General features: G+C 43.0%; 1 protein-coding gene across 1 annotated transcript in view; it reads left to right on the top strand.

Annotated features, from left to right (window-relative positions):
• The first annotated feature begins 6,051 nt into the window (after positions 1-6,051).
• The window catches only part of CPXM2 (carboxypeptidase X, M14 family member 2), a 76,293-nt gene continuing 55,306 nt past the window's right edge, over positions 6,052-27,038 (top strand). The window contains exons 1-2 of the mRNA XM_079976662.1: positions 6,052-6,667; positions 16,743-16,844. Coding sequence (XP_079832788.1) covers positions 6,343-6,667; positions 16,743-16,844 — 427 coding nt within the window. The 5' untranslated portion in view covers positions 6,052-6,342. The remainder of the gene's footprint in view (positions 6,668-16,742; positions 16,845-27,038) is intronic.

The raw sequence follows: 27,038 nt of genomic DNA on the forward strand, positions 1-27,038 counted from the left end.
AATAATAGCTTAAATTATACAACCCAAACTATCTCTTTAAGAAAGTTTAAAAGTCAGATGGTGATGGCATCCTTGCCTAGGGTGGAGATAAAAGTACCAGGAAGTTTTTTGTTGCCATGGCAATAGGTGCTCCTTCATTATACGGAAGTAGAAAGGCAATATAATGAATTATTTTGTGGGGGAAAGGTAAAGACAATGCTATATTTTTACCCAATCTGGAGTTCTGTGTCTCCTTGAATAATTTAAACAAGCTTCAGTATTAACCTAGAGGCTTAATTAAAACAACATATACCTCATTTCCCCCCTCAAAGAGTCAGAATTTTAAAAGTAGGACTTTTTCACATCATCTTGATTCAACAAAAGCAAACTTGATTCATGAAATGTTGGAGGATATGGAGTTATGTCATCCCTGAGCCAAGGAGACCTTGGCTCCTTTAGAAGACATTTGAAGGCCGCCCTGTATAAGGATTTTTTATGTTGAATGTTTTATTGTGTTTTATATATATGGGAAGCTGCCCAGAGTGGCTGGGGCACCCTACTCAGATGATGGGGTATAAGTAAAATTATTATTATTGAATAGTATGTCCCTATTTTCACCAGAGAAATGTTGGAGGATATGAACCCTGCTCCCTTCACTCACCCATCCCAACCCTCTTCACCAAGCCCACAATCTCCTCTCTTTACCCCTTGCTGAAACCTCCTTCTCCCTCTGCCAACCTTCTGTGGCTTGCCTGGACCTTGCCACCATTCTCCAGGGCCTTGCTAAAACTTCCTACCAAACCTCTGTTGGTGGCCAAACCACCGTCTTCTGCTGGAGTTTTCCAAAAAATACTGTCCCCATCACAATACCCCATTGGCTGGCCTGCTCTGGCTGCTTAATTTGCCTCTGCTTGATTCCTAACTTCTCCTATTGGCCTGTTCACATACTGTCGAAACTGTTTCCTCCACTGGCTTGCTCATTCACTTACTTCCCCCTGATGTCCACCCCCCCCCCCCGCTCTTCAGTGCATTCATATGCTGTAAAACCTGCACTTCGGTAAAACAGTTCCACTTCAGAAACCAGATCAGATCATGCAAACTCCAAAATCCAATGTAAAAAGTTTGGAAGCACCCCTAACATCAGGGATGAGGGAGCAGTGACATTCCAGATGTTGTTGGAGTCCAACTCCCACCATCACAGGCAACAGTTAGAGTTAATGGGAGCTTTAGTCCAAACATATCCAGAGGCCCATCTCTGTCTAACATGGATATTATATTATGTTTGTAAAAACTGATTAGCTCAGTGATTTTTTCAGACAATTGCCCCCCCCCCTAAACCCAGTTTATATTAAAAATTCTGTTTCAATTATTTTATGACAGCCTCCTGCTATAGGACGTGAGTGAAAGCAACTTGTTAAAGTTTTAACTAATATAACAGCTGAAGGCAGGATTTGAGATGCTCAAAATGAAGGAGATGCTCAGAATGAAAAAGTACTTAATGTCATTTGGATTTTATTTATTAAAAATTATGGTCCCAGTGTTTAAACACAGATTGTTTTGTGTTTTTCAAAAGCACCTTCAAGATTTCCTGGCCTTGTGGTTGGTTGTAAATTCTGATGCCATAGACAGCAGGTATACTGAAAATGGTTTTTGTGAAGGAAAAAGGGGAGTGTTTTTTAAAAAAGTAATTCCATTTTCCTGCTCCATTTTATGGTCCACAATTTATCCCAGATCTTAAGTATTGAGAGACAAAACCCTCTCTGCTTCTTCATGGGTGGCGTGGGGTGGGGATAGGCTACATTTAGCAATACTTTATTGCTAAAACATAGAAACCATATGTGCTCCCTCAAAGAGTTAATGTAGCTACTCTCTCTTTCTAAATCCAGACTTCATCAACTGTACATTTTCAGAACTAAGCTAATCACTGCAATTTTAAATACCTTGGCATTCTATAAGGAAATTAATCATAAACTGTATCAGTAATTTTATTCAGGCATTCATTTTCTGAACTGAAGCTGGCTTTGGGGGACACAATTAATTTATTTTTGGCAAGGAGGGAGTGAATGTTTGAACAACCTTCAGTTATGAATGGGCTGCACATTGCTGAGAGATGTGGATAGTTGGCTCTCATTGAGTGACCCACCATCTGAGTTTTATCCTTGTATAGCTCACCAACAAACAAGGCGTCAACACAAAGCCCAGGTATGGCTTCAGCATCCAAAGCTAAAATCTGGTAGAACTCACTTAAATGCACACAAACAGCATGCAGTTCATGCGGAACACTTCTTGGATAATATGATTTTAGATTGCACATGAGGGAAAAAAGGGAAATCCTCACCCTACGTATATAGACAACTCCATGTATGTAGAAAGCTACTGTACCAGAATTTTTCTCCCTATGATATAGCACTCAGTGGGGTGGAGAGACTGTGCTAGCTGCATAGCAGTGTTGGTCCTCCACTGCTGGAGAGGAGGAGGGTCAGGCAGTGGCGTAGCGTGGGTTGTCAGCACCCAGGGCAAGGCAAGTAATTTGCGCCCCCTAACCCATGGATTTGCGCCCCCTAACCCGTGGATTTGCCCTAACCCCAGATGTTGTGCCCGGTGCGGCTGGCCCCCCCTGCACCCCCCACGCTACGCCACTGGGGTCAGGAACACTGGATTAGTTCCATCAGCATGCCCAAACAGCCACAATCTCCAGGCCACCTCCTACCATGCCCCTTCTACCTCCTGGTACACAGTAGCAACACCGCTGTTGAGAAGCTCCACCCCATTGGGTGAGCTACTGCTGCATATAACCGTACAGGTTTTGGGAGGATGTAATTTCTATTAAACCACAGAGTCTAGGGCTTGCCGATCAGAAGGTTGGCGGTTCGAATCCCCGCAACGCAGTGAGCTCCCGTTGATGGTCCCTGCTCCTGCCCACCTAGCAGTTTGAAAGCACGTCAAAGTACAAGTAGATAAATAGGTACCGCTCTGGCGGGAAGGTAAATGGCATTTCCATGCGCTGCTCTGGTTCGCCAGAAGCGGCTTAGTCATGCTGGCCACATGACCCGGAAGCTGTACGCCGGCTCCCTCGGCCAAAAAAGCAAGATGAGTGCCGCAACCTCAGTCGGCCACGACTGGACCAAATGGTCAGGGGTCTCTTTACCTTTAATTTCTGTATATCTGATTTATACTCAAAGCAGATTATCAATCAATCCAAAAGAAAAGCTGCACAGACACTTAAGTGCCTTGCAAACTTGTCATAGCAGGGGTCTAAGTGTTCTAGCCTCCCATTGGCTGGGGCTGATAGCAACAAGCCCTTCACCGCTTGAACCAGTTCTAAGGGACAGCTACTTGAGGGTGGGGTAGAAGCAGAAAAGGAAGACCTCTTTGCTGTCTTCACCACCATGTGATAGTGTTCTAACCCATGTCCAATCATCTGATGGATGAGTTATCTGCCATTTGTGATCTGATCGTTATCCAGGTTGCTTCATTGTCCAAAGTTCCATAGAAAACCAGTTGGAATTCTGGGCTTGGCAATGTGGGAGGGAGCACTCAGGAGTGACTGTGCTGGTGCCCTTTTCATTGCATTGTTCCACCGTGAGATCTCTAGCACCCCAACAGGATGGCTACTTTTGTCCAACAGAAACTCAGGAATTTCAGATTTCATAGGTTTCTGGGGGGGAGGGTCATCATATTGGGGAACAAAGCTACCACCACTCCAAACCTCTGGGCTGTCTCTACCACCCTCCCCTCTGGCATCATCCAAGAACATAATTCACTCCAATAAAAATCACAATATCAGACAAACATTTCTCTTACTAGCTGTAGGAGCATCGCAAAGTCTTTGTGACAATTAAGGTGCTATTAGTAGCACCAGTACCATGATAAAGTGTTCTAGTGCCAGAAGATTGCTAAAGAGCTGCTATATTTAGAAGTAGAGTGGTACCTCGGGTTACAGACACTTCAGGTTACAGACTCTGCTAACCCAGAAATAGTACCTCGGATTAAGAACTTTGCTTCAGGCTGAGAACAGAAATTGTGCGACGGCGGCAGCAGGAGGCCCCATTAGCTAAAGTGGTACCTCAGGTTAAGAACAGTTTCAGGTTAAGAACGAATTAAGTTCTTAACCCGTGGTACCACTGTATAGCTAGTTAGAGATAAGGGATGGGTGCATGCATGTCTCCCTTGTTGCATTTTGTAACAAGGCATTGCAAGATGCAATCTTTCACAGATCAGCTGCAAAAAAACAAACAAAAACATTTTAGGTCCCATTAGATTCATATCTGTATGCTTTCACAGTTGTGCAACTTCTTGTATGATTTACCTGCTGTTGATATAGATTGATAGAGACCGTGAACCTGACAGACCAACCCTGTTGCATTCAATTTGGTGGTTATTTTAATGACTGCTGTAAAGAATTTGCTGTCCAAGGTGGAGGTTAAACATGCCTGGAGGAAGGTATGTGTGTCCAGATACAGGCAGGGTGAGCCAACCACTGACATTTTTTGTGCCTACAGCTGAGCTCTGTTATGAAAGCAAGTTATATTCACAATGCACTCGAATCAAGGCAATGGACCAGAAATTGAATTAATCTATGTACAGAAATATGCACTTTATCGCCTCTTATGATTTTCTGGCTCCAGCTGCTGACACACCCTTTTGGCAAGGTGTTTGCTGAATCTTTGTACCTTTAAGTACCTTTAAGCAGTAGCTTTATCATTGTGCTAGTTTTCCAGTTGTAGAGTGGATTGATATACTATTTATAATCGCTATTGTTTGTTTGTTTATTTATTCTGCTGCAATGGAGAGCAAGTAATAAAGGGTTTAATTAAAAGTAAGTACATCAACATCTGCATCATATTAACTCATACCAAAATGCATATCCATGAAATTCTGTTCTACAAGAGAGCTGATTGGTGAATTACTGGTTCCATTTTACATTTCTAGATAAATTCAGGAGCACCCCTGCATTAAAACTCTTTCCCAGGCTGTGTGTGACATAGCACAGCCTACTCCCATCACTGACATCTGGTAAGAAGCAAGAGCAAATTTGGGAAGTTGAAAGTTGTCTGTGATTATGCAATTAAAAGCTGATGTCACTTAATTTCTTTGCAAGACCATTTATACAAATTCCATCTGGACATAGGTGGGGAGGCAGGGGGAAAGCTGAGAATAGTACTTGATTTCTTTTTATTTTGCAATTGATGAAAATGAATGTGAAAATGGGCTTGTCATCTTGGCTCGGGATTAGCAATGACACTGACTTGTGTATGGGAAAAAGTTACATGGGATTTGTAGTACCTTTCTATTATATTGGTACAGATACAGAACTCCAGTAAAGAGAAACGTCAGCATTTTATATTTGCTGTTGAAATGTGTTTTGGAAGGTGAGGTATCTTTCTGATGCTTTTAACTCATTCCTGTTTTGAAAAACCTTCAAGTGGCACTGTTTTACATACTTGGAAGAGGATTCAGGCTTTCGGTAACTGATCTTTTATCCAGGGCCACTTAATTAAGGGGAGGAGGGGGGTTCAGAAAAATAATAATGCCTGAAATAAAATAAAGTAAAGTTGAAAATCTGCAAAAGAAAGAATCCTGATTATTAACCTTTTAGTCTATCAAGGGATTATAAATGTAAAATGTAAACTTTCTATGCTGTTGACGGTCTGCACCTGTTTTTTATCAAGAGCTGGAGGAGTAGAAGGAATTTTCACAATCATGTTTTCCTTTCTGTTCCATAGAATCTGAATGCAATCTTAATATTCTGTAAGGGGGGAGGCAGAAACCCCTAAACCACAGGAGAAAACATTTCCCTCTTCCAAGTTTTCATCCAAACACACCCCACTGCACATAGTCCTGGCAAGAGAATAGAGATACATTTTTTTTGTACAGGGATTTTGAGAGCGAGGCTCATGGCCAGTTTTTCATTTCTTTGAATATACAGTATTTAGACTCTGTGTTCATATCAGTTCTCAAAACACAGCATCTTAGGTGCCAAGAGTTGGACTAAAGTTTTTAATTGCCTGGGGAGCGGGGAGGAGCAGGAGGGAAGAGAAAGCAGAGAAAGGAGCAAAGATCTGTAAAAGATTCACAGAGTCCAACACCTGCCAAATGCCAGCTCTCGTCTGCATGTGTGTCTGGCTGGCTGGTGAGCCCCGACGATCACATGGACCTCAGGCAACCACCTCCCTCCCTCTGATTCCAGTCCTCACTCCCACTTCATTACTTGCAACTTCTGCAAACTACTCCAAAGCAGAAGTGCTTATCCCAGACTCTGGGATTTGCTAACTGCCAAGATCTCTGTTTTCCCCTCTCTGCTGATCCTACATTGGATATTCACAGAGGAGCTTTCTACTGCAAAAAAGCAAAAAAATAATAATGACCTCCTTTGTCGAGAAAGCTTCTTTTGCTCAGCTCTGCCTCGCGTTGTGTGCTTTTGATCTGACACTGCTTGGGGATATAACCTGGGCTCTACCTATGGAAGAGCAGGATTACTATCTGCAGGAAATCATCAACAGGGATCATTATTATTCCTATCCAGATCCTGAAGAGGAGTATTCGCCTTTCACAGAACAGCCAAGGGAGGAAGAAACTGAGCCCCCTTTGGAGACAGAAGAACCTCAAAGATTCAAGCTGGGCAAGAAGGAGTTAAAAATGAAGAAAGCCAACAAAAAAGATAAATTCACTCTCGAGACCCTGCCAGGTAACTTTCCTCTTTCACTTCCGAAATTTAGAGATTTCAGATGGGTCTCAAAGGATTTCGCCCCCATAAGTTAATATCCGAAGCAGAAAAGCAGAAATAGTAACTGCGCTGCTAATGACGTTAAACACCCTTGTACTAATCACAGCTGTTATACTAACAGAATTAGTGATCATGCTGGTCTGAAAGTCTAATTTTAACCCCTGCCTTCACTCTTTTGGGAAGACTAAAATTTGCTTCCACTTCCTTTTCTCTCTTGCTCTAAAGGTTTTCAGGAAAAGTTTTCTTGAAGTCACACATCCTGTGTGCATCTTTCTTTTTTGCTTAGTAAAATGGTCATGTTACCAACAAGGGTAGAGATGGGCTGAATTTTGTTTGCAGGTTGCCCAGGTTCATATAGGGGTTCTGGGATTTGCTTCTAGGAAGTGTGCACTTCTGATTTCATAACAAAGCCCTCCCCAGCAAAAGCCAGATCTCAGTGGATATAAACTAAAATCAATTTCTGATTTTTATTGTGAATCGATTAAAGTCTGGGCCTTGGGGTTAGGACACTGAGGCTGCAGTCCTAACTCCACTTCCCTGTGAGTAAGCCATGCTGGATTCAGCAGGACTTACTTTTAAGTAGACATGGTTATGATTGCAAATCTGACCTTGGCAAACACTACTATGATCATTATATTATTATTACTTTAATTATTTTATAGCACATTATGTAACATAAGTTGCTTATTATTCTTGCATCAATACTTTAAGTGTAGTAAGCTAAGGCAGCTGAAATATGGCCCAGAATATTGAAATATGGTCCAAATATTTGTCCAGAACTGCTCAAGGTATTTCATGGCTGAGAGAGAATTTTCACCTGGATTTGTTGCTTTAAAGGTACAGATTTTGAGAACTGTATCAGTTGTGCCCTTTGTTTATTTGCATTCAAGACATAAGCACAGGTATCTCCCCCCCTCTTTTTAGGACCATAAAGTGTTTGAATGTTGGACAGGAAACATATTAAGGACCTGTGCAGTTATGATATGGCTTTATGAGATAGAGGGATGTGCTCTGGGAGGAATATGCTGATACAGCATACTCTGCTAGGGAACCCTTGCACCTTAAAGATGTGTCTGCTTGCACCAGTCTCACTTCACTGAAATGTAGCAACATGACGACTGCCTTTCTGCATGCCTTTTGATGTATGGGACTTTTAGATAGACCTTTGTGAGATTCTTCTATGCAGATTAATTACACAGCGTGCCTTGACAAACAACTATTTTCCTAAGGACAGGACAGCATAGGGCAGTACCAATAGGAGATAAGGAACCTTAATTTACAGCTGTGAATCTGCCTGCATGAACAACAACCTGCCTGTGTAAAATGGGATTTGAGAAAACAGATTGTGTACAGAAGATGAAAATTCAACTGTCTAGCGTTAAAACTATCTTTTGTCTTCAGTTCGGCAGAACTAAAGGCATGTGGGATTAATTAGGTGTTTGTAGCAAGCAATCAGCTGGGTCTGCACTGGAATGAAGCAAAGCTGATGGACAGGAATTAGGAACATGTGACCTGCCCTTTGGCTGAGCAGCTGGTACCAATCAGTAGTTCCTTTGAATCAGAGTAGGGCTAAAATTCATTGCAGTCTGAACGCTTCGAACACTTATACACACACGTTTGCTTAATGTAAACTAATGGGGAAAGAAAGTTCCAATGCAGCTGTTTCAAACACTGTGCTAGATAGCTTGCCTTCCATTTCCATTGTTTTAAATCAGTTGCATTGGGCCAATTCAAAGTTACACTTTATTACAATGCATAAATATGAATTGACAGAACTATTCTTCGCCTTCCCACCAATGACACATCGTGGATCACATCATATTTGAAGTGATAAATGCCATACAGCCCCTGCTTCACACACTTCCTATAGTGCCTTCCTCATATTTATACCCTATAATTCACTTCTGGGAATTATACAGATGCAGATACTATAGCAGCCAACGGATTGACCTGGGAAGTTTCAGCACAGATATTGCTGCTACCATGAACTAAGTAGGTGTCCTTCACTAATTGTGTATCTTTCAGCTTCAACACTCCATGATTTATACAGGATGCATGGAGAATCATTTGGTCCATAAGCAGGCAATCTTATTACAGCACCAGCAATTGATGGCTTCAGATAGGTGTAGGTAGGTAGAGGTAGGGGTAGGGGTAGGGGTAGGGGTAGGGGTAGGGGTAGGGGTAGGGGTAGGGGTAGGGGTAGGGGTAGGGGTAGGGGTGTGTGTGTGTGTGTGTGTGTGTGTGTGTGTGTGTGTGAGAGAGAGAGAGAGAGAGAGAGAGAGAGAGAGAGACCAGACAGACAAGGAATACACACATTGGCAAGACCTGTAGTCTGTATATCAGGTCTTCTTAACCTCACATTGCATATGTAGTGCAGAGGTTGAAAGATAGTAGGTCACCTACTAAATTCAGGATAGATGAAAAATCTACCACGGGGGGCGGTGCCTGGAACCCTGGCCCTGACCACAACTCAGCTGGCAGCAAGAAAGGTCCCCAAGTGGCAGACAACATCTTTCTCAACCACAACAAAGCAGGCCAGTGCCCAAGTGGCAAGCCAGTGTTGCTACTATCAAAGCAAGGGTAGGTAGGAGGTCAGTAACTAAAGAGAGAATGACGAATGCTATGTTGCTATGGCTTTGACAGGTTTGCCACAACCACCTTCCCAAGCCAGGATGTCTTGTGAGAGCCTACAGGACTTCTGGTGACATGCTCTGCAACAGTGGTTCCCAAACTCCAACCCCATAGACCACCTGAAAATTGTTGAGGGTCCTGGAAGGGCACTTAATTATTTTTCTGCTCGTTGCAGCAACTGTGCTAGATGTCTGACTTGCAATTGTTTTTTCTTCTTTTATTTATTTTGATCCCCCTCCCCGCTCTATATTTCTGGCCTCCTCCCACCCATTAGTGGTCTATTCTGCTCACTTTGTGGGTTCTTCGACTAATGGAGCAGCTGACATGCCTGCTGCTCCCGCCGTTTTTCACAGACATGCTATGGACAACCTGAGTGAAGCTCGAGGACCACTGGTGGTCCATGCTAGCTCAGTTGGTTAGAGGTGTGGTGCTGATAACGCCAAGGTTGTAGGCTTGATCCCCATATTCCTGCTTTGCAGGGGATTGAACTAGACGATTCTCGTGGTTATCTACAATTCTAGGATTCTATGTCCTACAGGGGGAATAGGGCCACTGAGCAGGCTCACATAGCATTTTTGCCCAAGACTCTGGGATCATGTGGGGCAGAGGACGAGGAACCTGGGTGCTCCCTTCAGATCTGAGGCCCTGGCAAGTACTGTGGTGGGAGAAGCCCTATGGGAATTGGGGTGAGTCAGGGTGTGCACAGCCCACTCTCTTCACTGCATCCTGAAAGGAGACTTTCTGGTTCATAGTAGCTGTGTGTGCACATTATAGACCATAGCTCAGGCTTCCTCAAACTCGGCCCTTTTGAGACTACAGTTCCCATCATCCTGCTAGCTAGGGATCATGAGTGTTGTAGGCCAATAATATCTGAAGGGCTGAGTTTGAGGAAGCCTGCCATAGCTGCATGCATTATAAATCTATAGGCAGTGCAATATAGGATGTGAATATGAGGAGCTTGTGATGTATGTGCTTCAGTGGGTGCATGATACTTTTTGCAAACGTGTACAGGATAAGCTTCCTGTATAAATCAAGTATAAATCAGGTAGTTGCAAGTAGGACTGCGATCATACACGTGAAGCAGCCTTCGCCAACCTGGTGGCCCCCAGAAGTTTTGGACTACAACTCCCATCATCAGCAGTCAGGACATCTGGGCTAGCTGAGGCTGCTAGGAATTGTAGTCCAAAACATCTGGAGGGCACCAGGTTGGTGAAGGCTGATGCAAGACATTAAAGAAAGGCTAAGCATTATTATTTTTCAAATAAAAAAATCCTTGTTGCACCAGATGAGAAGTAGCCAACAAAATTGTATTCCCTCCACCCCTAATATAAAGATTTTATTGGCAGGGAAAGATTGCATAGAAAGGCTTTTAGGATGAGAACTATGTTTTCCATCTAAGTAAGTCTAGGATAAAAATATCTTGCCGGAGTTGCCAGATGTAATTTATTTAAGGGAACATTCCTTATTCTGAAATGCCTCCATGCCAAACATCTCTTCTCCATAGCATTCCTGCGAAACACAAGCCTTTCAAACTGCATTATGTTTCTAATTTCTGAAATCTTGATGTGCCAAACCAACAAATCCTGACTGTTCTGCATTTTGTATATACATCAGGAAAAGTTCCTTGGGAATGCATTCATCTTTAAGATGGTTCTGAAAGTGCTTACCTAGTTTTGCGCTCGTTTCCATGAGTGTCAACATGTGCCTCCATTTCTGGTTAATTTCTTGTGAATGCTGAGGATGAAATGTACATTTTTAAGCATTTCAGTGATTGCTTGGAATAGGAATCTGCCGTGCAGCTAATGCACTGTCACCACCACACACAAGTTATGCAGTCACCTCCCCTCCAGCTAGTGCAGATACTCCTTCTCATACCTATCTTGGATTCTGGTCTGCAATGCTTTGTAACTAGACTTTGAAACAGACCCACAATACATTGAGTTGCCACATTATCTGCTCAATCATTCCTCTTTCTTAGCAATGCAAAGCAATTATTTTCAGGGCTGACCCAGGACATTTTGCTGGCTGAGTGGGGGCAGCAAATGGTGCCCCCTTCCTGGTCCAAGTCATGTTGGGTAGCATCCAAGGCTGGTCAAATTATGTTATTTCCTCAGGCAGGAAATCCTGCAAGCACCTCCCCCCGCCCCACCACCTCAAAGGAAAAACCTATCATTGATAACAATGATTTCATGACACCCAAAATCTGCTGTCTGAGGCAGCTACCTCCTTATGCCTAAAGGTAAGGCTGACCTTGATAGCATTGCATACGAGGCAAGCATTTTTGTCAATTTAACCTCTCACTGCTCACACAGCTATAACTTTTTTCTTTTGACAAAACTGGATGTTTCTCCAAGCACGATACCCTCTAAAAAGTTTTGGATCAAATTTGGCTGTTTTCTGAAGCACTGAGTCAGGTTCTGAACTGAATCTTGTGGTCGGTGTACACTGTCAGTATTTTCTGTTGCTGTGGTACTCTCTTGCTTTGGTGAATGAGTGTGTGTGTGTGCGTGCGCGCATGCACACACTGTTCTTTTACTTCCTCTCTCTTCCCCATCTTGCTTTGAACTAAAGTGTCTGGCTCTGAATCAGGGCTTCCTCCTGCATCTTTTCATCGTCTCACTTTCTTCTTTTTCAGGCTTGCTCAGTGAGAACAGCTGCAGCAATACAGCAAGTGGGGATCTCTTTTCCCTTTCTTGTCTCTCGCTATCTCCCTGCTGCATGTTGTGTGTGCGGTTGGTAGCAGCAGTGCTTTCGAGCAGTAAACCTCAGCACTACAAACCTACATGATGGCAATCTAGGATTGCTGCAGTGGAAAGTATTAGCAGGGAGGCAATACGACTTTCTAACTTTCCTAATATGATACAAATGACTAAAGAGAGGGACTCCATTCAGAGGAGAGAGCTTAAACTATACATAAGTTCATTTATGCTCATTTAAGCTCATTCCAGCCCTGTGGGGGGAAATGGTGGAAGGGGAGCCGACGATGTTCTTCAAAAAGAATGTCAGTTGGTTCACATGTGATACAAAAGCCACAGGAAACTCAAAAACTGATTGCAAATGCGCCTCCCTGCATGATAATAATTTTTAAGTCTTTTACACACAAGCTGCAGCAGAAAGTGAGAGGCTCCAAAGAGCCTCTACTGAAAGTTGGGCTGAGAGGTGTGACAAAAGTTCACATCCTCAAATTTTTGACTCAGAATTTGAAAGAGGGACAAAAAGAGGGGTGGTTTCAGGAAGCACAAAATAAGACTAAGGGTGCATGGACTGACAAGTGGCAAAATGGCATATTGCAGTCTTCCCTTCTTTTTTGCCATTGTTATTATCAGCTGCATATTCTAGTGGCATGTGTGAAATCAGTATAAATTATTCGAATAGTGGATAGTCAAGAGGATCCAGAGAAATGGTACTTGATTCAATCTCCATGTTTGTTTCTTATTCATTTAAAATATTTATATCCTGGCGTTCCAACCTGTCATCAGGATGCCTAATATGGTTAAGAACTTGGGATTGATAGACCATTAAAATCAGGCCCATCCTATTTCTTGGTTACAGAGAAAAGTCTGTTCTGACCTGCTTTGATGCAGATTGTTAATGAAAAATCCTTTTAAAAATGCCCAGAAACACACTTAAAAACACAAGTACAAGTACTTAAGAGGTGGTACAAAGGTTGTGAGCTGCCTTTGTTCACTCTCAGGTTTTCCCCTTTAAAACATTTGAAATAGTGTATCCAGGGACTCAGCGGGAGCGCAGGGAGGAGAGGAGATGGAGAGCGAGGGGGAGCAATCCGAGGGCAGCGTAGGAGAAGATGACAGCAGCCCGATAGATTCCATGAGCCTCTCCAGCGAATCGGAAGATTCTCAGAAGGGGGCGCTGATAGGCAGGGCAAGGGGGGACCCAAGGGGGACACCCCAGAAGCAAGGGGCCAGCGGGGACTCCCAGAGCAGCAGTTGGAAATCAGGACCAGCTTCCCCACCAGAGCGTAGTGGGGGGGAGGAGTCCCAGGTATCAGAGCCCACATATGCACCACCAGCGAGAGAAGATGAGTCAGGGTGGACCACGCCTCCACCGGAGAGCGAGGGAACGGTCAAGAGGAAAGTTGCAGGCTGGGCGCGCACGCCAAGTTCAAATGTACAGGCGAGCGGCACAGAAGGTAGCCCGGATAGGGAACCAGGTCCTAAAGCCCGCCGGAAGGAGGGGGAAGAATCATCAGGGTCAGCGTCAGAGGAGTCCAGAAAGGATGAAACCCTAGCGGGCAGGAGGGCCCAGAGGAGAAAGGAACTTAGGAAGAGGTGGAGCAAAGCGAGAGTCTTAAACTGGTGTGGAAGGGGAGGAGACTCAGACGGGACTTCGCCGGTCTAAGGTCGAGACGTAGAGCTGCGTGCTGCGGCTTTAAAATGGAAACTGAATCTCAATAAAGACTTTTGTACATAACTACAGCCTAGCGTTGGTCCTCTGTGAGCTGGGACCTGGAGGCAGCTCTGACAGTATCCAATTGCCCCAAACTTGTGGGGCTAGCGCTACTTGCCGCTTTATGTATTAAAAGTACATGAAGAAAGATCCCATGAGAATGATGGGATTTGGAGATGTTCTATCCCTCCCCAGGGGAATTATATGAAAAAATGGCTGGCTTCTGGAGCAGACATAGCCTGCCTGGTGGAGTGGAGCCACTACACCAGCTATCAAACAAATGGGTTGGTTTTGCTTATTAGGAGGAAGCAGTCCTTTTCCTAAAAAAAATGTTTGGGGTGCTCTCATTTTTCTACTCATATTGAAATACTGCCCCTCAATGATGCCAAACTTTGATTCACAAGATGTTTAAGGATATGCGTACCTCTGTGCCCCCCCCCCAAAAAAAAAGGACTGGGAGGAAGAGAGAAAGGCATCAGGGAAGTCTGCATGGGGCAAGTAGCAACTGGGAAGCCAGCATGGGACTGCCACTTCTGCACTGGGACTGCCATGCTTTCTTCTGTACAATTGCCCTTGTAGCAATAGAATGCTATCATGTTCTATGAGCACCTATTTCAAAGGTTTTAAAGGGGGTGGGAATTGGCAGGGGGGCAGTGTGCTATCTTCTGATCACTGATAAAAATACACCAAACTGTGGATTCTGAAGCTGATCACTGATCTCATCTGGGTCAAGATCTATCTTGACTGGATCTGATGAGTCTGCTCTGGAATCCAAGTACGGTGGAGTCCTCCTCCCTACAAGCAACATAATTTAAAATCAAAAATATCAAGATCAACGGGATTTACTCTCAGCTAAGTGTTTACAAGCCAAAACTTCCTTGAGATCACTAGATGTGAATCATATGCCTGTTCTGAAACTCTGTATTAGGTCGTAAGAACTTAAAAAGGACCCGGCTAGATATGGCCAAGGGCTCATCTCATCTAACATTTTGTTCTCAGTCTCCAAACAAATGCTTATAGGAAACTCACAAGTAGCTCATGAGCACAATTGCACTCTCCCAAATATAGTCAAGCTCCAATACTTTGGTGAAAGCCAGGATTTAAATTTGCACCTTAATTTGTCTATGGATAATGCATAACATGGGACGCAGGTGGCGCTGTGGGTTAAAGCCTCAGCGCCTAGGACTTGCCGATCGAAAGGTTGGCGGTTCGTTCGAAAGCACCTCCGGGTGCAAGTAGATAAATAGGGACCGCTTACCAGCGGGAAGGTAAACGGCGTTTCCGTGTGCGGCTCTGGCTCGCCAGAGCAGCGATGTCACACTGGCCATGTGACCCGGAAGTGTCTCCGGACAGCGCTGGCCCCTGGCCTCTTAAGTGAGATGGGCGCACAACCCCAGAGTCTGTCAAGACTGGCCCGTACGGGCAGGGGTACCTTTACCTTTACCTTTAATGCATAACATGTGAAAGACACTGCCTCTTTGTTTTCTGCCCCTGATGGAATTTAAACCAATTCACTGGTTGTGTCTGGAAGATAAAATAGGAAGCCTGCCATGTTCCTTTACTTGCCAGTGATGGAAGAGTGTTTCCAGCTCACAGCTTGTTCCACTCTTACAGCCTTTATTAATGCTACTCCCCGAGACACAAGTAGTCAGTACCTTCATATTAAGATTTACAGCATACTTATGGGAATTTGGGTCATGAACTTCTGCAGGAAATTGTCTGCTCTCTATGAGTCATGTCATGAGTACCAAAATATAAGGCAATGCCTACAAAAACATACTGTAGGTCACAATCAACCCATTGGTCTGTAGGACTCTTAACTTTGCATCCTCACTGATACAGATACACTTGAAGTCTGGAAACTGAGATTGTCACTGTTAAGAATCCCAATTTCATACAGGAACCAGGTCCTGACATCTGTTGGTAAAACTCTGCCACATAAGTTAAGCAATTGCACACCACTTTGATTTTCATGGAGAAACAGTTAAGTGTGTGCTTCTTAAATCTTCAGCTGAAAGTAGACTTAAAATGCTTGACTTGGGCTAGATTGTGCACTGTGCCATTAATCTGTCTGTGTAGATGTTTAGACTGCTGGTTGGAGAAACTGTGCATGCTTCCCAGGGAGCAAGTCCTGTTGCAATCTGTGAAATTCACTTCCAAATAAACACACACAGGATTGCACTGCATGCCCCATGGGAATTCATAAGACACATCTCACTTTTTTTGGAAGTGTATCCAATATTAGGAACTTAGCATACAGCCTTAAACTGAGTCAGACCATTGGTCCATCTAGCAGAGTATACTTTATACTGACCAGCAGTGGCTCTCAAGGGTTTCCAATAGGATTGGGGGGAGAAATTCCATTAAGATTGCTTCAGAAGGCAAACTCACCAAATTCACACTTTTCAGAAACAATATACAAATCACCCTTCAGACTTCTCTGAATTTTGCAGCCCAGTTTGACAGCCAAGGAATGGGTACGAAAATGCAAAAATAACCTACAGATATGAATTATATGAGGGGGAAGTACTTTGAAGTAAATGTGTATATTAGGCAAATCTGCATGCAAAAAAATGTGTTAGGAGAAATCCACAACGTCCACAATTTGCGAACTGCTTTAAGGTTTCTCTTACAACCAAGTAGTATATGAATTTTATGAAACAGTAAATAAATATGCATGAATTTTCAAGAGGATATTCCTGCCCAAATAAATAAATAAGTGTGGAGAACTGAATTCAAGAGTAGGAAAATGAGAAAGTGAGAAGCCTGTAACTGACAGGCCCATCTTACCACTACATGCAAGGGAGGTGCTGTAGCACTGAGCAATGGCCAAGTCATCTGATTTTTGGGGCCTGGAACGATTTTTTGCTGTTGGCAGAAAGAGGAAGGGATTAAAATATGGGGGTCCCCCCTTCATTAAGTGGATTTTGTCTTTTATGTTTCAATAGTCTATATTTGGGGGGAAACAATACACCATATTTTTCTTTTCTCCTTACAGTTAAAAATGGGAACAAGAAAGGTGAGAAAAACAAGAAAAGCAACGAAAGGACACCAGATGGCGACTATGAAAGACGAAGCACTTATGAGGAGAGCTGGGAAAGTAAGCTTGAATCCTCTCAGATGGCATCTTACCTTTTTCAGTGAACAATTTTGTGAGAGAAATAACAAGGTGAAATGGTACCTCCTCAAGAGAGCCTAGCTCATTACAAAACACTCGTCAGTTCCAGATGTGTGTTCTGGAACCTTCTTATTAGCTGCTGACCAAAACTAGAGGCTTGAAACCTGCAGCTTTTGCTGTTGTGTTTACTTTTAATTTACACCTCAGGCCACGTTGATCAATCTTGGGAGGGATGGGAAACCTCTTTCAGCCCGAAAGCCACATTCACTTCTGGCAACCTTCCAAGAGCCACATGGAAGTGGTGGGCAGAGCTAAGATGCTAAAGTGGGTGGAGGGGGGGGGAGAGTACTCACCCAGCCCTCTCCACATCACATGCAGACAAGCAACATGAATTATCAGAATTCAAGGACAAATTCCAGTCAGGCAAAAACAAAAACAAAAAAAAACAAAAAAACCATGGGGGGGGGGAGAGAGCTAGTGAGCGTTGTGGCCTGGGGAAATGGTGAAGGTGGTCTAGGGAGAGTTCTATGGGTCAGGTAAACAGGGGTGGAGATCCACATTTAACCCTTGAGACTATTTCCCCCACAGTTTTTCCCATTGAACTCACAAAAAGGGAAAGGGTGGATGAATAAACTGCCTAGTTATTAGTGCCAGCCCTCATTCCTATGAGAGATTTTGTTCAACAAAACTAGTTTTCCACAAATATTGTAAAGGTACTTGATCGGTGGATTTCTGAAACAGTAGCAGGACTCCATTGGGCAGTGTGGGACAGATGTAAGTGGTAGCTTTCTGAACTGAACCACTTCATTCAGTAAAGGGAAGGCATAATATTTTTGAATGATTAAATGAAAAAATTACCTGCTTGTAATAATCCAGCATATCAGGGAGACAGAAATCAAATTGTAAGGGAAGATCATATTTTTGAATTTTTGACTGGATTAAAAGAATCACCCTGCGGGTAGTGAACTGCCACACAACAGAGAAGAACTTTCTTCCCAAAGCGCTTATTTATTATCGGCAGGGAGGTTCTTTTTATGATGGGAGGGAATTCAAAAATATGGTCCTTCTTGCTGTAGGAAGGAGTCAGGCTCAAAATTACCTCCGTCTAGCACCTCAATCTGCATTATGCACAGAATAGCCCTCAGGAACTAGACAAACTTTTTTTAAAAAAATTGAGGTGTACTTTACATGACACTTGACATGTATTTTTTCACATTCTCCTTAGACTCCTGTAGAAAATTTGCAGAAACACTTCTGCAGCAGTAAAGTTTACTTTTGCATTAAGTAGTTCAATCAAATCTATAGAGTCTTCAAAATAAATGCCACTAGCTCACCCCACAATATAGAGTTGAACTATCTCAAAAGGTAAATTCCAATGGATGTTGTATAACCCTAGGAAAAAATATTATTTAAGTGCCATAGAACAGATGAAAATGAATCATGAAGAAATGATAGGCCACACCAGACCAATTTCAAACTATTCTCCAGAGATTTACACCGTACTGAGCAAACACTACACACTTGTGGGCTTCTGAACATTTCCTAGTTGGTTTCCTCTAGGGAGCTGTGCAAAGTTCATCTTTACACAATTGTACATCTGCAGTAAAAATAGGATGAAAAAACTCCCCCCATATGCCGTAGTATTTAAGTGTATGCTTAGTACAATGCAATCTTATGTAAGTTTATTCAGAAATAAGGCTAATGAACTCCATGGGACTTACTTGCATGTATGTGTGTGGGATTGCAGCCATTATCTTAAATATAGGTCAGTCTCAGTTGTATTATCAATATACTTAGACCTACACTTATGTATTTTGATGCTTTTGAATCTCATCAGGAAATGATTAGGAATTAAAGTATTGCTAGGAGGCTGAACCTAAACATTGCACCATCATGAATATAGTAATTGTGGCTAGCAGACAGTGCTTTTTTCTGTCCCCCTTTTTTGTGGGGGGGAAGGAGGGAGGGCGGGCATTTGGATCCTGTCAGAGCATCGTGCCTCCTTCCCAAAACTGGGTAAATGCTTCCCAGGCTTGGGGAAGGCTGTGCAAGCCTGTTTTCTGGCAGCACGTTGAACAGTATGACCCTGTGGTGAGAATAAACATGCACAGGTGTTGGGTTACCACTCCATCATCCCTGACCAGTGGCTATGCTGGCCAAGACTGATGGGAAATGGAGTCCAACACCTGAAGGCCCACATGTTTTCCAACCCTGGGTTAATCCTTACCTCAGTTTAGGTCAGGTCATACAAACTCAAAGATTCTCAAAGCCTTTGTTCAGGAGCTTTCTTGGTTAACTTGGGATGCATGGCTCCCTAGAGCTTGAATGGCTGCTTGGTTATATTCCTTCTAGTATCCAGGACAATTTTGAAGGATCATTTGAAACAGATCTTAAGGCTCGTTTGTTTGGCAATAGTGAAAGCGAAATCAAATCTGAATGGTTTGCATTTGTTCCACTCTAGCCAAAACACCCTCACTGTTTATGTTTAAAAATCTGGCAAGAGATTCAAATTATTGCATCCACATGGAAACCAATAAATCAATCAATAATATAGTCTTAAAAATAGCCAAACACATTTTGACAGTCAGATGTCAAATTCTGAATCATGCTTCCATTTGTCACACTTCCTGGGACTATAGAGTGGGGAGAAGGACAGTCTGCCCCCATCCATCACCTAGGGGACCAAGGGTCACAGAATCCACACAAGGGGGGGGAGGCAACTTGGCCTCATCCCTCATCCAGAGCAGGAACAGGTATGGCAGATTTCCTTTCCCTCTGCCTGTCAGAAATTATATTTGGTTCTAACTGTCAGTTGCTCTGAGATAACAAAGTAGAAGGGAATCATGCTGTGGCCCAACCATTGGCCAGAACAATCAGGGGTTTTGGGGTTCAGTTACATTCCCTCCTGACTAAGCAAGAGCACCAGCTAGAAAATACTATGCTCGTCCCAGTTTGTTTACATTTCACTGCTTTGTTCTGGCCATGTCAAACCAATCAGCCTGAAGGTCCCAGGCTCAATCCCATGCATCTCCAGTTAGGGCAGGGAGAGACTTGTCTACTATTCTGGCACTCCATTGGACACTCTGATCTTGTGACTCATGACCCCCTCCCTCTGGGAGAGACTAAGTTGAGTGTCTTTCTCATGGGGGGGGGCAGGGGGGAGGCAAATCTGCCACTACAGAGAGCAGGTACATCATTATCAAACAGTCTGATCTTTGGAATGAAGTATTGTAAAGTAGCTACATTATATATTAGGAATAAACCATCAAGGGTTGACTGGAAAAAAGCATTGAAAGGCATGTTTAAACAAGTACAATGAAAAGGAAAAATGAATACTTTGTTGTTCTGGGCTCTGACATGTACCTTAAAAGAGACAGGGTATTGCTTTATGATGGGGAAGGGAAATAAAGTAGAATCAGGTGAACTGGAAACAAAGCTTTCATCTGAAATAATGTTTGACTAATACCTCTACAAAGTTTCTAAGCTTCCTGTTTCAATAACGTTGGCAGATTTTGAGTTAAGGCTATTCATTGCCCCATGAGATGCGAAATAGGATCAGAAGAGGTATTTTCAAAGAAAGCATTTGTTTTATAATGGAAGAAGCCAAACCATATATGACTAATAGTTTGGACTGGAGCTTTAAAGAATTTGGCCTGATAGTCATGTGCTGGCACAACTACTGTTATGGAGCATTTTGGCTTTCCATATTTCTTCCTCTAGGGAATCACAAATCTTTGCCAAAGAAACCTCTCACCCAGTATAAAAAGGAATTTCAAAGCTTCTGCTCTCTAGAAAGCAAAAAGGCCATTGTCTTTGGATACGTTGATTCATTTACATGTACTAACACTAGAAAAATAACTTAGCTTCAAGGCTTAGCTAGAGATTGGCTGTTCCAGAGGCAAAGGAATTTGTCAGGTTCCTGCCTAACTGAAGTGGCAGACCTCTCGCAGAGTGAGAGGTGTGGTGCAGATCATGAGATTCACCCAGCTAGCTGACCTGTGGCTCTCCAACTGCTATTGCACTACAATTCACATAATTCACAATCATTGGCTGTGTTGGCTGGGAGTCCAACAACATAAGTTCAGTTCTATTGCAAAGAGAACACTTAAGCTATTCTTCACTTATCCTGTGTCCTGAACTCCTGGGCCTACCTGGTAGCAAGTCAGTAAGCCAAGTCCAAAGTTCATAGTGCAGGAGTCAAGCCACACAAAATCCAAAGGTCAGGAAATGCAGTCCAGGGTCAATCCAAGTAGCCAAGTCTGAAGTCCAGCAGTCAGGATACAGTCCACTCAAACCCAAAACAGTCCCATAGAGGTCCAGGAGGATCCAAGTCAAGGCCCCACAACACAAGCAGTTGTGCAGACACAGCACCTCAGCTCTGCTTCCCTTTTGTACTTTGCAGGCTGATTGCAGCATCTGGGCTTGATGAGGCAGGTGGGCCTCACCTGTTCTGAGCCTACTTCAGCTGAGGAATCACACATCTCATCCCAGAGCTAACAAGCCTCACCTGGCCAGCTAGAGAGCTGGGCAGTGGGCCCTTGCCTGCCTCAGCCTCCTGGAGCACCCTGACTGCTGTTCCCTGTGCCTCAGAGCTTGCCCTGTTTGTGGGGACAGGAGTCCCTCTGGCTCTGGTGATGGGTCCTGCTGCTCTGGATTCTGTGCATTGATCCTCATCCCCTTGCCACCCTCCATCATGCTGTGAGCACTTCATTCTCCACCCCCTGTTTGCCCTGGAATGTCCCAGTGTCGGCTGCCCCCCTCACTGGGATCCTTTTCCCTGCCATCCTGGCAGTTCACGAGATCCTGAGAGGCACGTATACTGGTAGCTAGGAATCATGGGTGAGAAGAGTGCTTATGCGCTCATGGACTGCTCACTGGTTTTCCACTGGCCTCTGGTTGGCCACCATGAGAGCAGGGTGCTGGACTAGATGGGCCATGGGCCCGATTCACAGGCTCATCTTACGTTCTTAAAGCAGAGCCAACTTGCAGAAGCCCAAGAGGCGTCGCCCCTGCAGCCTCCATCATTGGTGGAAAAGTGGCAATGAGATCTTGCCAAAATCTCATGAGATCTTGTGCGCTCTCACAAGAGCTTCTCAAGAACTTGTGGGATCTTTTCCAGAACCCACCGTTGTTGCCACACAACCCAGGTAAGGGAGGCTTTGGCGGGGGTGGGGCGGTGGCACAGTCCCACTTTGCCTTGGGTGGCAAAACAGGATGCACTGCCCCTGTCTTAAAGTTCAGGCTTTCACAAACTGACATTATTAGTTTCCCTCATTTCTTTGAAGAGGAACTTACAATTAAATCTTAAGATACAAATTGCATATTGCTTTCTAATTGAACTTGATTACTGAACGTAAATCATATTTAACTAGCTATAATAACTGTGTTGGAAAATAATAGACTCCATTCTGACCATGCTATACATGGGAAGACATGAGCCAAAATCTTTGAGCTGGCATAGATATGGGCCTATGCATTTTTATAAAACTTATATAAGTCTCATTTCCTATACTCATGTGGAGGAGAGACAGTATCATTCATGAGGGTTCTGTAGGAAAACAAGAATGGTTTTTTTCTTGTTGTGCCTGGCAGAATTGAAGATTTGTTAAAGCAACCTAAAAAAGAAAGCATTTGTTGGCAGAAAGCAAATGGAAATATTTTGGAAGAGGAGAAACGATCCAGTTTTTCAACTGATTGGTATATTGGTTACCTACTTTAAAAAAGCAATTTTCCTTTCCATCTTTTTCTTGCTCTGCCTCCTCATGCAGACCAGACTGCGTAAAAATCTGCTTATTTTGCTCTCCCTATATGTGTGTGATTCCTTTCGTCTACTGATATTTATTTCTTTTCAAGAGGATCTTGACTTGTAAACCATTCCATCATTCATTCCATTATGAAAAATGAATATTTGGTGGATTGTTGTATGAAGATTATTATAGTCAGGGTGTCTTGGCAGGAAAAGAAAACCATATATTTAGCAAAATGTATATACTGCTAAATAAATCATTAACTAGTTTACATGAATGGTGACACATTTAAAAAGCAATAAAAACATATATATATATTTTTAAAAGTTGACGTGATAAAATTATCAAAATAGAGATAACTTTGGAAGATTTTTTAATAATACAAAAGCAAAAACATGCATCTAATAAAAATAGCATGCCTGAGTAGATCTGTATTGTGAAAGCAATACAATGATGGTACCTACCTAATGCTAGTAGTTGCATAGCTTATTACCCCCAGACAGAGGTGCCAGCTTCTCCAGAGGATAGGCGGAGGGGGCGGGAATGAAGTTGCACAATGTCATGTGACATCCCCTGAATATTGAGGGGGCCTGGCCCCCTTATATTTTTTTTGGGGGGGGGGGTAGACAAAACTGCCTCAGCCCCTAGGAGTCAGTGCCTATGTCCCTGGAATAGCCCATGTGGTGTAATCTAATGTTATTTATTTATTCAATGTATAATCTATCTTTGATACCAAGGGAACCCATGGTGGCAAACACATCCGTGTTAAAACAATGCATTTTAAAATAAAATAACATATTGAAAATGTCTAAAAACAAAGTTATACACTCTCACAGCTAGTGGTTGCCGGGACTACAGTGCCAATCAGCAGCAGCCAGCATGGCCAATAGAAAGGGATTGTGGGAATTGTAGTCCAGCAATGTCTGGAGGGCACCATTTTGGTTAACCCTGGCTTAACCCACGATTGATCTGATATTTGTCTTTCCTTGGCAAGGATCCAAAGTTCTGGTTTAGGCATGGTTGGATGCATCCAGTGGATTTTATTTTTTAAAAAATCTTTATCATTTGAGCTGTGGGCAAGAAAGTTGAGATCACTACTATGGATTATGTGAGGATAATTTCTAAGGTGATGAACCACACTACAAGCACATATGGATTTTTGTTTGTTTGTTAATTTTGGAACTGCTCTTAGTCTTCTAACAACCTTAACCTGTCCTTGGTCACTAGTGGTAAATGCTTGCTTTTCCAGTTTTATCTCTGAGATGTCCAGGGATTCTCCTAAGGTTAGGCTGCATATATGAACTCTCTTTGTATGAGTGTGTTCCTAGGGATGTCCTCTGTTCCACAGGATCAGATTGCACTGTAGTTTTTTTGTGTTGCATGCCAGTATGGAAACGCAAAATGATTGTGCTGGAAATGTTGTCAAGTTCACTCTGATCTAAAGCATTTCCCATCTCTGGTTCTGCAAGGGCTAGAGACTTGGATTTTTTTCAAAAACTGGAAGTTGGAAATTTAGGTCAGCTGCGAGGGCCCAACCCAGGAAGGTCTCAAGAGCTCCAATTGCATTATTATAACCAGGGCCTTGTTAGTGGCATAGCTATTGCTGTCAATTTGTTCCAAGGCTTAGGCTATGATCCTGAAATACATGCACTAGGGAGTGAGCCACAACAAAATCAGACTTACTTCCTACTGTTGACTTAAGAGCAAATGGCTTCCTAGTGAGGAGGACATAGGGGCTCTTATATCAGAATTCTGGCTTCGGTGATATAATTCCTTCAAGCATAGAGATTTCAGAAAAGAATTCTAAATAATAGTACATGAAAAGATTTGTAATGGAGTCCTTGTGCTTTATTTTGAAAGCAAAACAGTTTCAAGAGGGGGCTTCTTTTTAAACAAGAAAAGTTATTAGGGAAGGGGCTGCTTACCCCATCCTTTCCTAACATTTCTCTACTCCATATTTATCATTTAGTCAGTGGTGGCCAAACTCAGCCCTCCAGCTGTTTTGGGACTACAACTCCCATCATCCCTAGCTAACAGGACCAGTGGTCAGGGGTGATGGGAAATGTAGTCCCAACACAGCTGGAGGGCCGAGTTTGGCCACCACTGAAGGTGTTCTGCTCCTCCAAGGAGCTCATAGTGGTGTAACCTGGTTCTTCTTCTCCCCATTTTATCTTTACAACAATTCTGTGAGGTAGGTTAGTGTGAGATCATGACTGGCCCAAGGTCTCCCAGTGAGTTTCATGGTTGATGGGCATTTGAACCCTGGTCACCCAGCTCCTAGTCTAGCACTGTAACTACTCAGCCACACATTGTATCTACCCACAGTATCTTTCTTACCACCTGCAATTTCTCTGCTCAAAGAATCCCTTCTGATTCTTGTTTTTTTAATAAATATACTGATGCTCCATTACATTACTGCTTTAGAGATACACATCACAGCAATATACTTCGAGGAACATGATAATAATTTACCTGCATTTTGGTATTGGGTTACCGTGTGTGCAAACAGGAAAGCAACCTCTTTTCAAGCTATGTTTTTAATCATTAGAACAGTTTGAAAACAGGATGTCCACAGGGTCTTTGATATATATACAGCATTCATTTTATGAGCATCATAAAATTATATTGCTTAAAACAAGATAAGGCAGCAGCAGTAGTTTCAAACATACCCGTTTCAAAGATATCCTGTTGTATGTTATCTAAAGCTTAACTGAACCTCTTCAGTCTGAAAACTTGGAGGGGAAATCTCATGAGAACAGATTTACTAGAAATTCCCACTTTCAACCCTGCCAAAATAACAGAAGCTCAACGTTAAATGTGCTTTTTAAAAACAAAAAAAGTTGGCAGCCACACAGCCAGCTGGAACCCAGAAGTGCAAAGGAGCACTCCTTTGGAGACTGATGAATAAACAATTCAGCCTTTCTAAATATCCAAAATGTTTGGTTCAACAATTCCATGTTTGGAGTAGAGGGACCACATTGATAATTATCTCCCTGTTCTTTTGCTATCGTGCAAAGAATGACGAAATGTTCAGTGGGAGGAGAGGGCATTACCCCCAATACTGATACTGAACTCCAAAAATATTTCCAACAAGCTGAAGCATTCTGATCTGTCTCTGTGAAAGCAACATGATGCAGCTGGTTTCAGAAAAGGGAACGATATCATTAAGCTCTTAAAAGGCATAAGTGAAGACCTATGAAATTCCAAAGACAACGGAGAGCTGAGGGGGGCCCATCCCGCTTTTGAAAATTCACATTTGTGCTTTTCTAGGGAAAGGCTTCCAGAGTGTGGCTGTTTCAGAAATATTTTTATTTAATTTTATTTATTTCAGCAATTTATACATGCCACTTATACCATTGTTTCAAAGCAGTGTACACTGAGGTCACTAAAGAGATACAAAGGAAAAAATCAATTTAAGCCATGGGTGAGCAAACTAAGGCCCACTAAGGAACTAGGGCAAACTAAGGATCCAGCCCGATCGCCTTCTAAATCCAGCCTGCAGACAGTCCAGGAATCAGTGTGTTTTTACATGAGTAGAATGTGCCCTTTTATTTAAAATGTTTTTCTGGGTTATTTGTGGAGCACAGGAATTAATTCATTATTATTTTTCAAAATATACTCCAGCCCCCCACAAGGTCTGAGGGACAGTGGACCAGCCCCCTGCTGAAAGTTTGCTGACCCCTGGTTTAAACTAACCATAAAATCAGGAAAGCTTAGCTAAAATGTCTGCGATAATAAAAAAGTCTTCATCAAGCACCTGAAGTTCAACAGGGAGGGGGCCCTTCTGATCTCAGCTGGAAGTTCCAAAGAAGTTAGCCTACAACACTAAACACATGACTGCTGGTTGATGTGAGCCGTAAACTGAAAGCTGATGAGCTTTTTCTTATGAAACCACCACCAAAGTTGTTGAGCTTTTCTCCCCCCCCCCCAAAAAAAAAAAAAAAATTCTCCCCATGCCTCAATTCTGCCTTTGAAATCCCAGCAATGTCTGGGACAATCCGGATGTATGGCAGCCCTACCATAAACCTGAGCCAAAGGAATCCACGAATAATGACTACCCAAGGCCCTCAGTGATCAGGCAGGGACAAAAGGTATCAAGCAGTACTTAAGGCTATGTGTCCTGGAAAACCTTCCAGGCTTAGGAGGGCAGGGCCCTGACTGACTACAGCTACAAAAGCTGCTGCTGAACACACTCTTGGGCTGGGGTATTGTTTGGCATTGTTGCTGTTTTTTGTTGGGCGGGGGTTGTTGCTGTTGGGTTTTTTTTTCTTTTGGCATCTTTGTATTTTTATTTTAAATCTTGCTGTGATTTATGTGGAAGTAGTTCAGTTTGGTTGTGTATTTTCTAATGATTGTTTACGGCTATTTTTGTTACGTTGCCAATTTATATATTATTTTCATGTTGTAACCCTCCTTGAGCATGATTTGA

Source organism: Podarcis cretensis (genome assembly GCF_951804945.1).
Source record: "Podarcis cretensis genome assembly, chromosome: 5".
Classification (NCBI taxonomy): domain Eukaryota; kingdom Metazoa; phylum Chordata; class Lepidosauria; order Squamata; family Lacertidae; genus Podarcis; species Podarcis cretensis.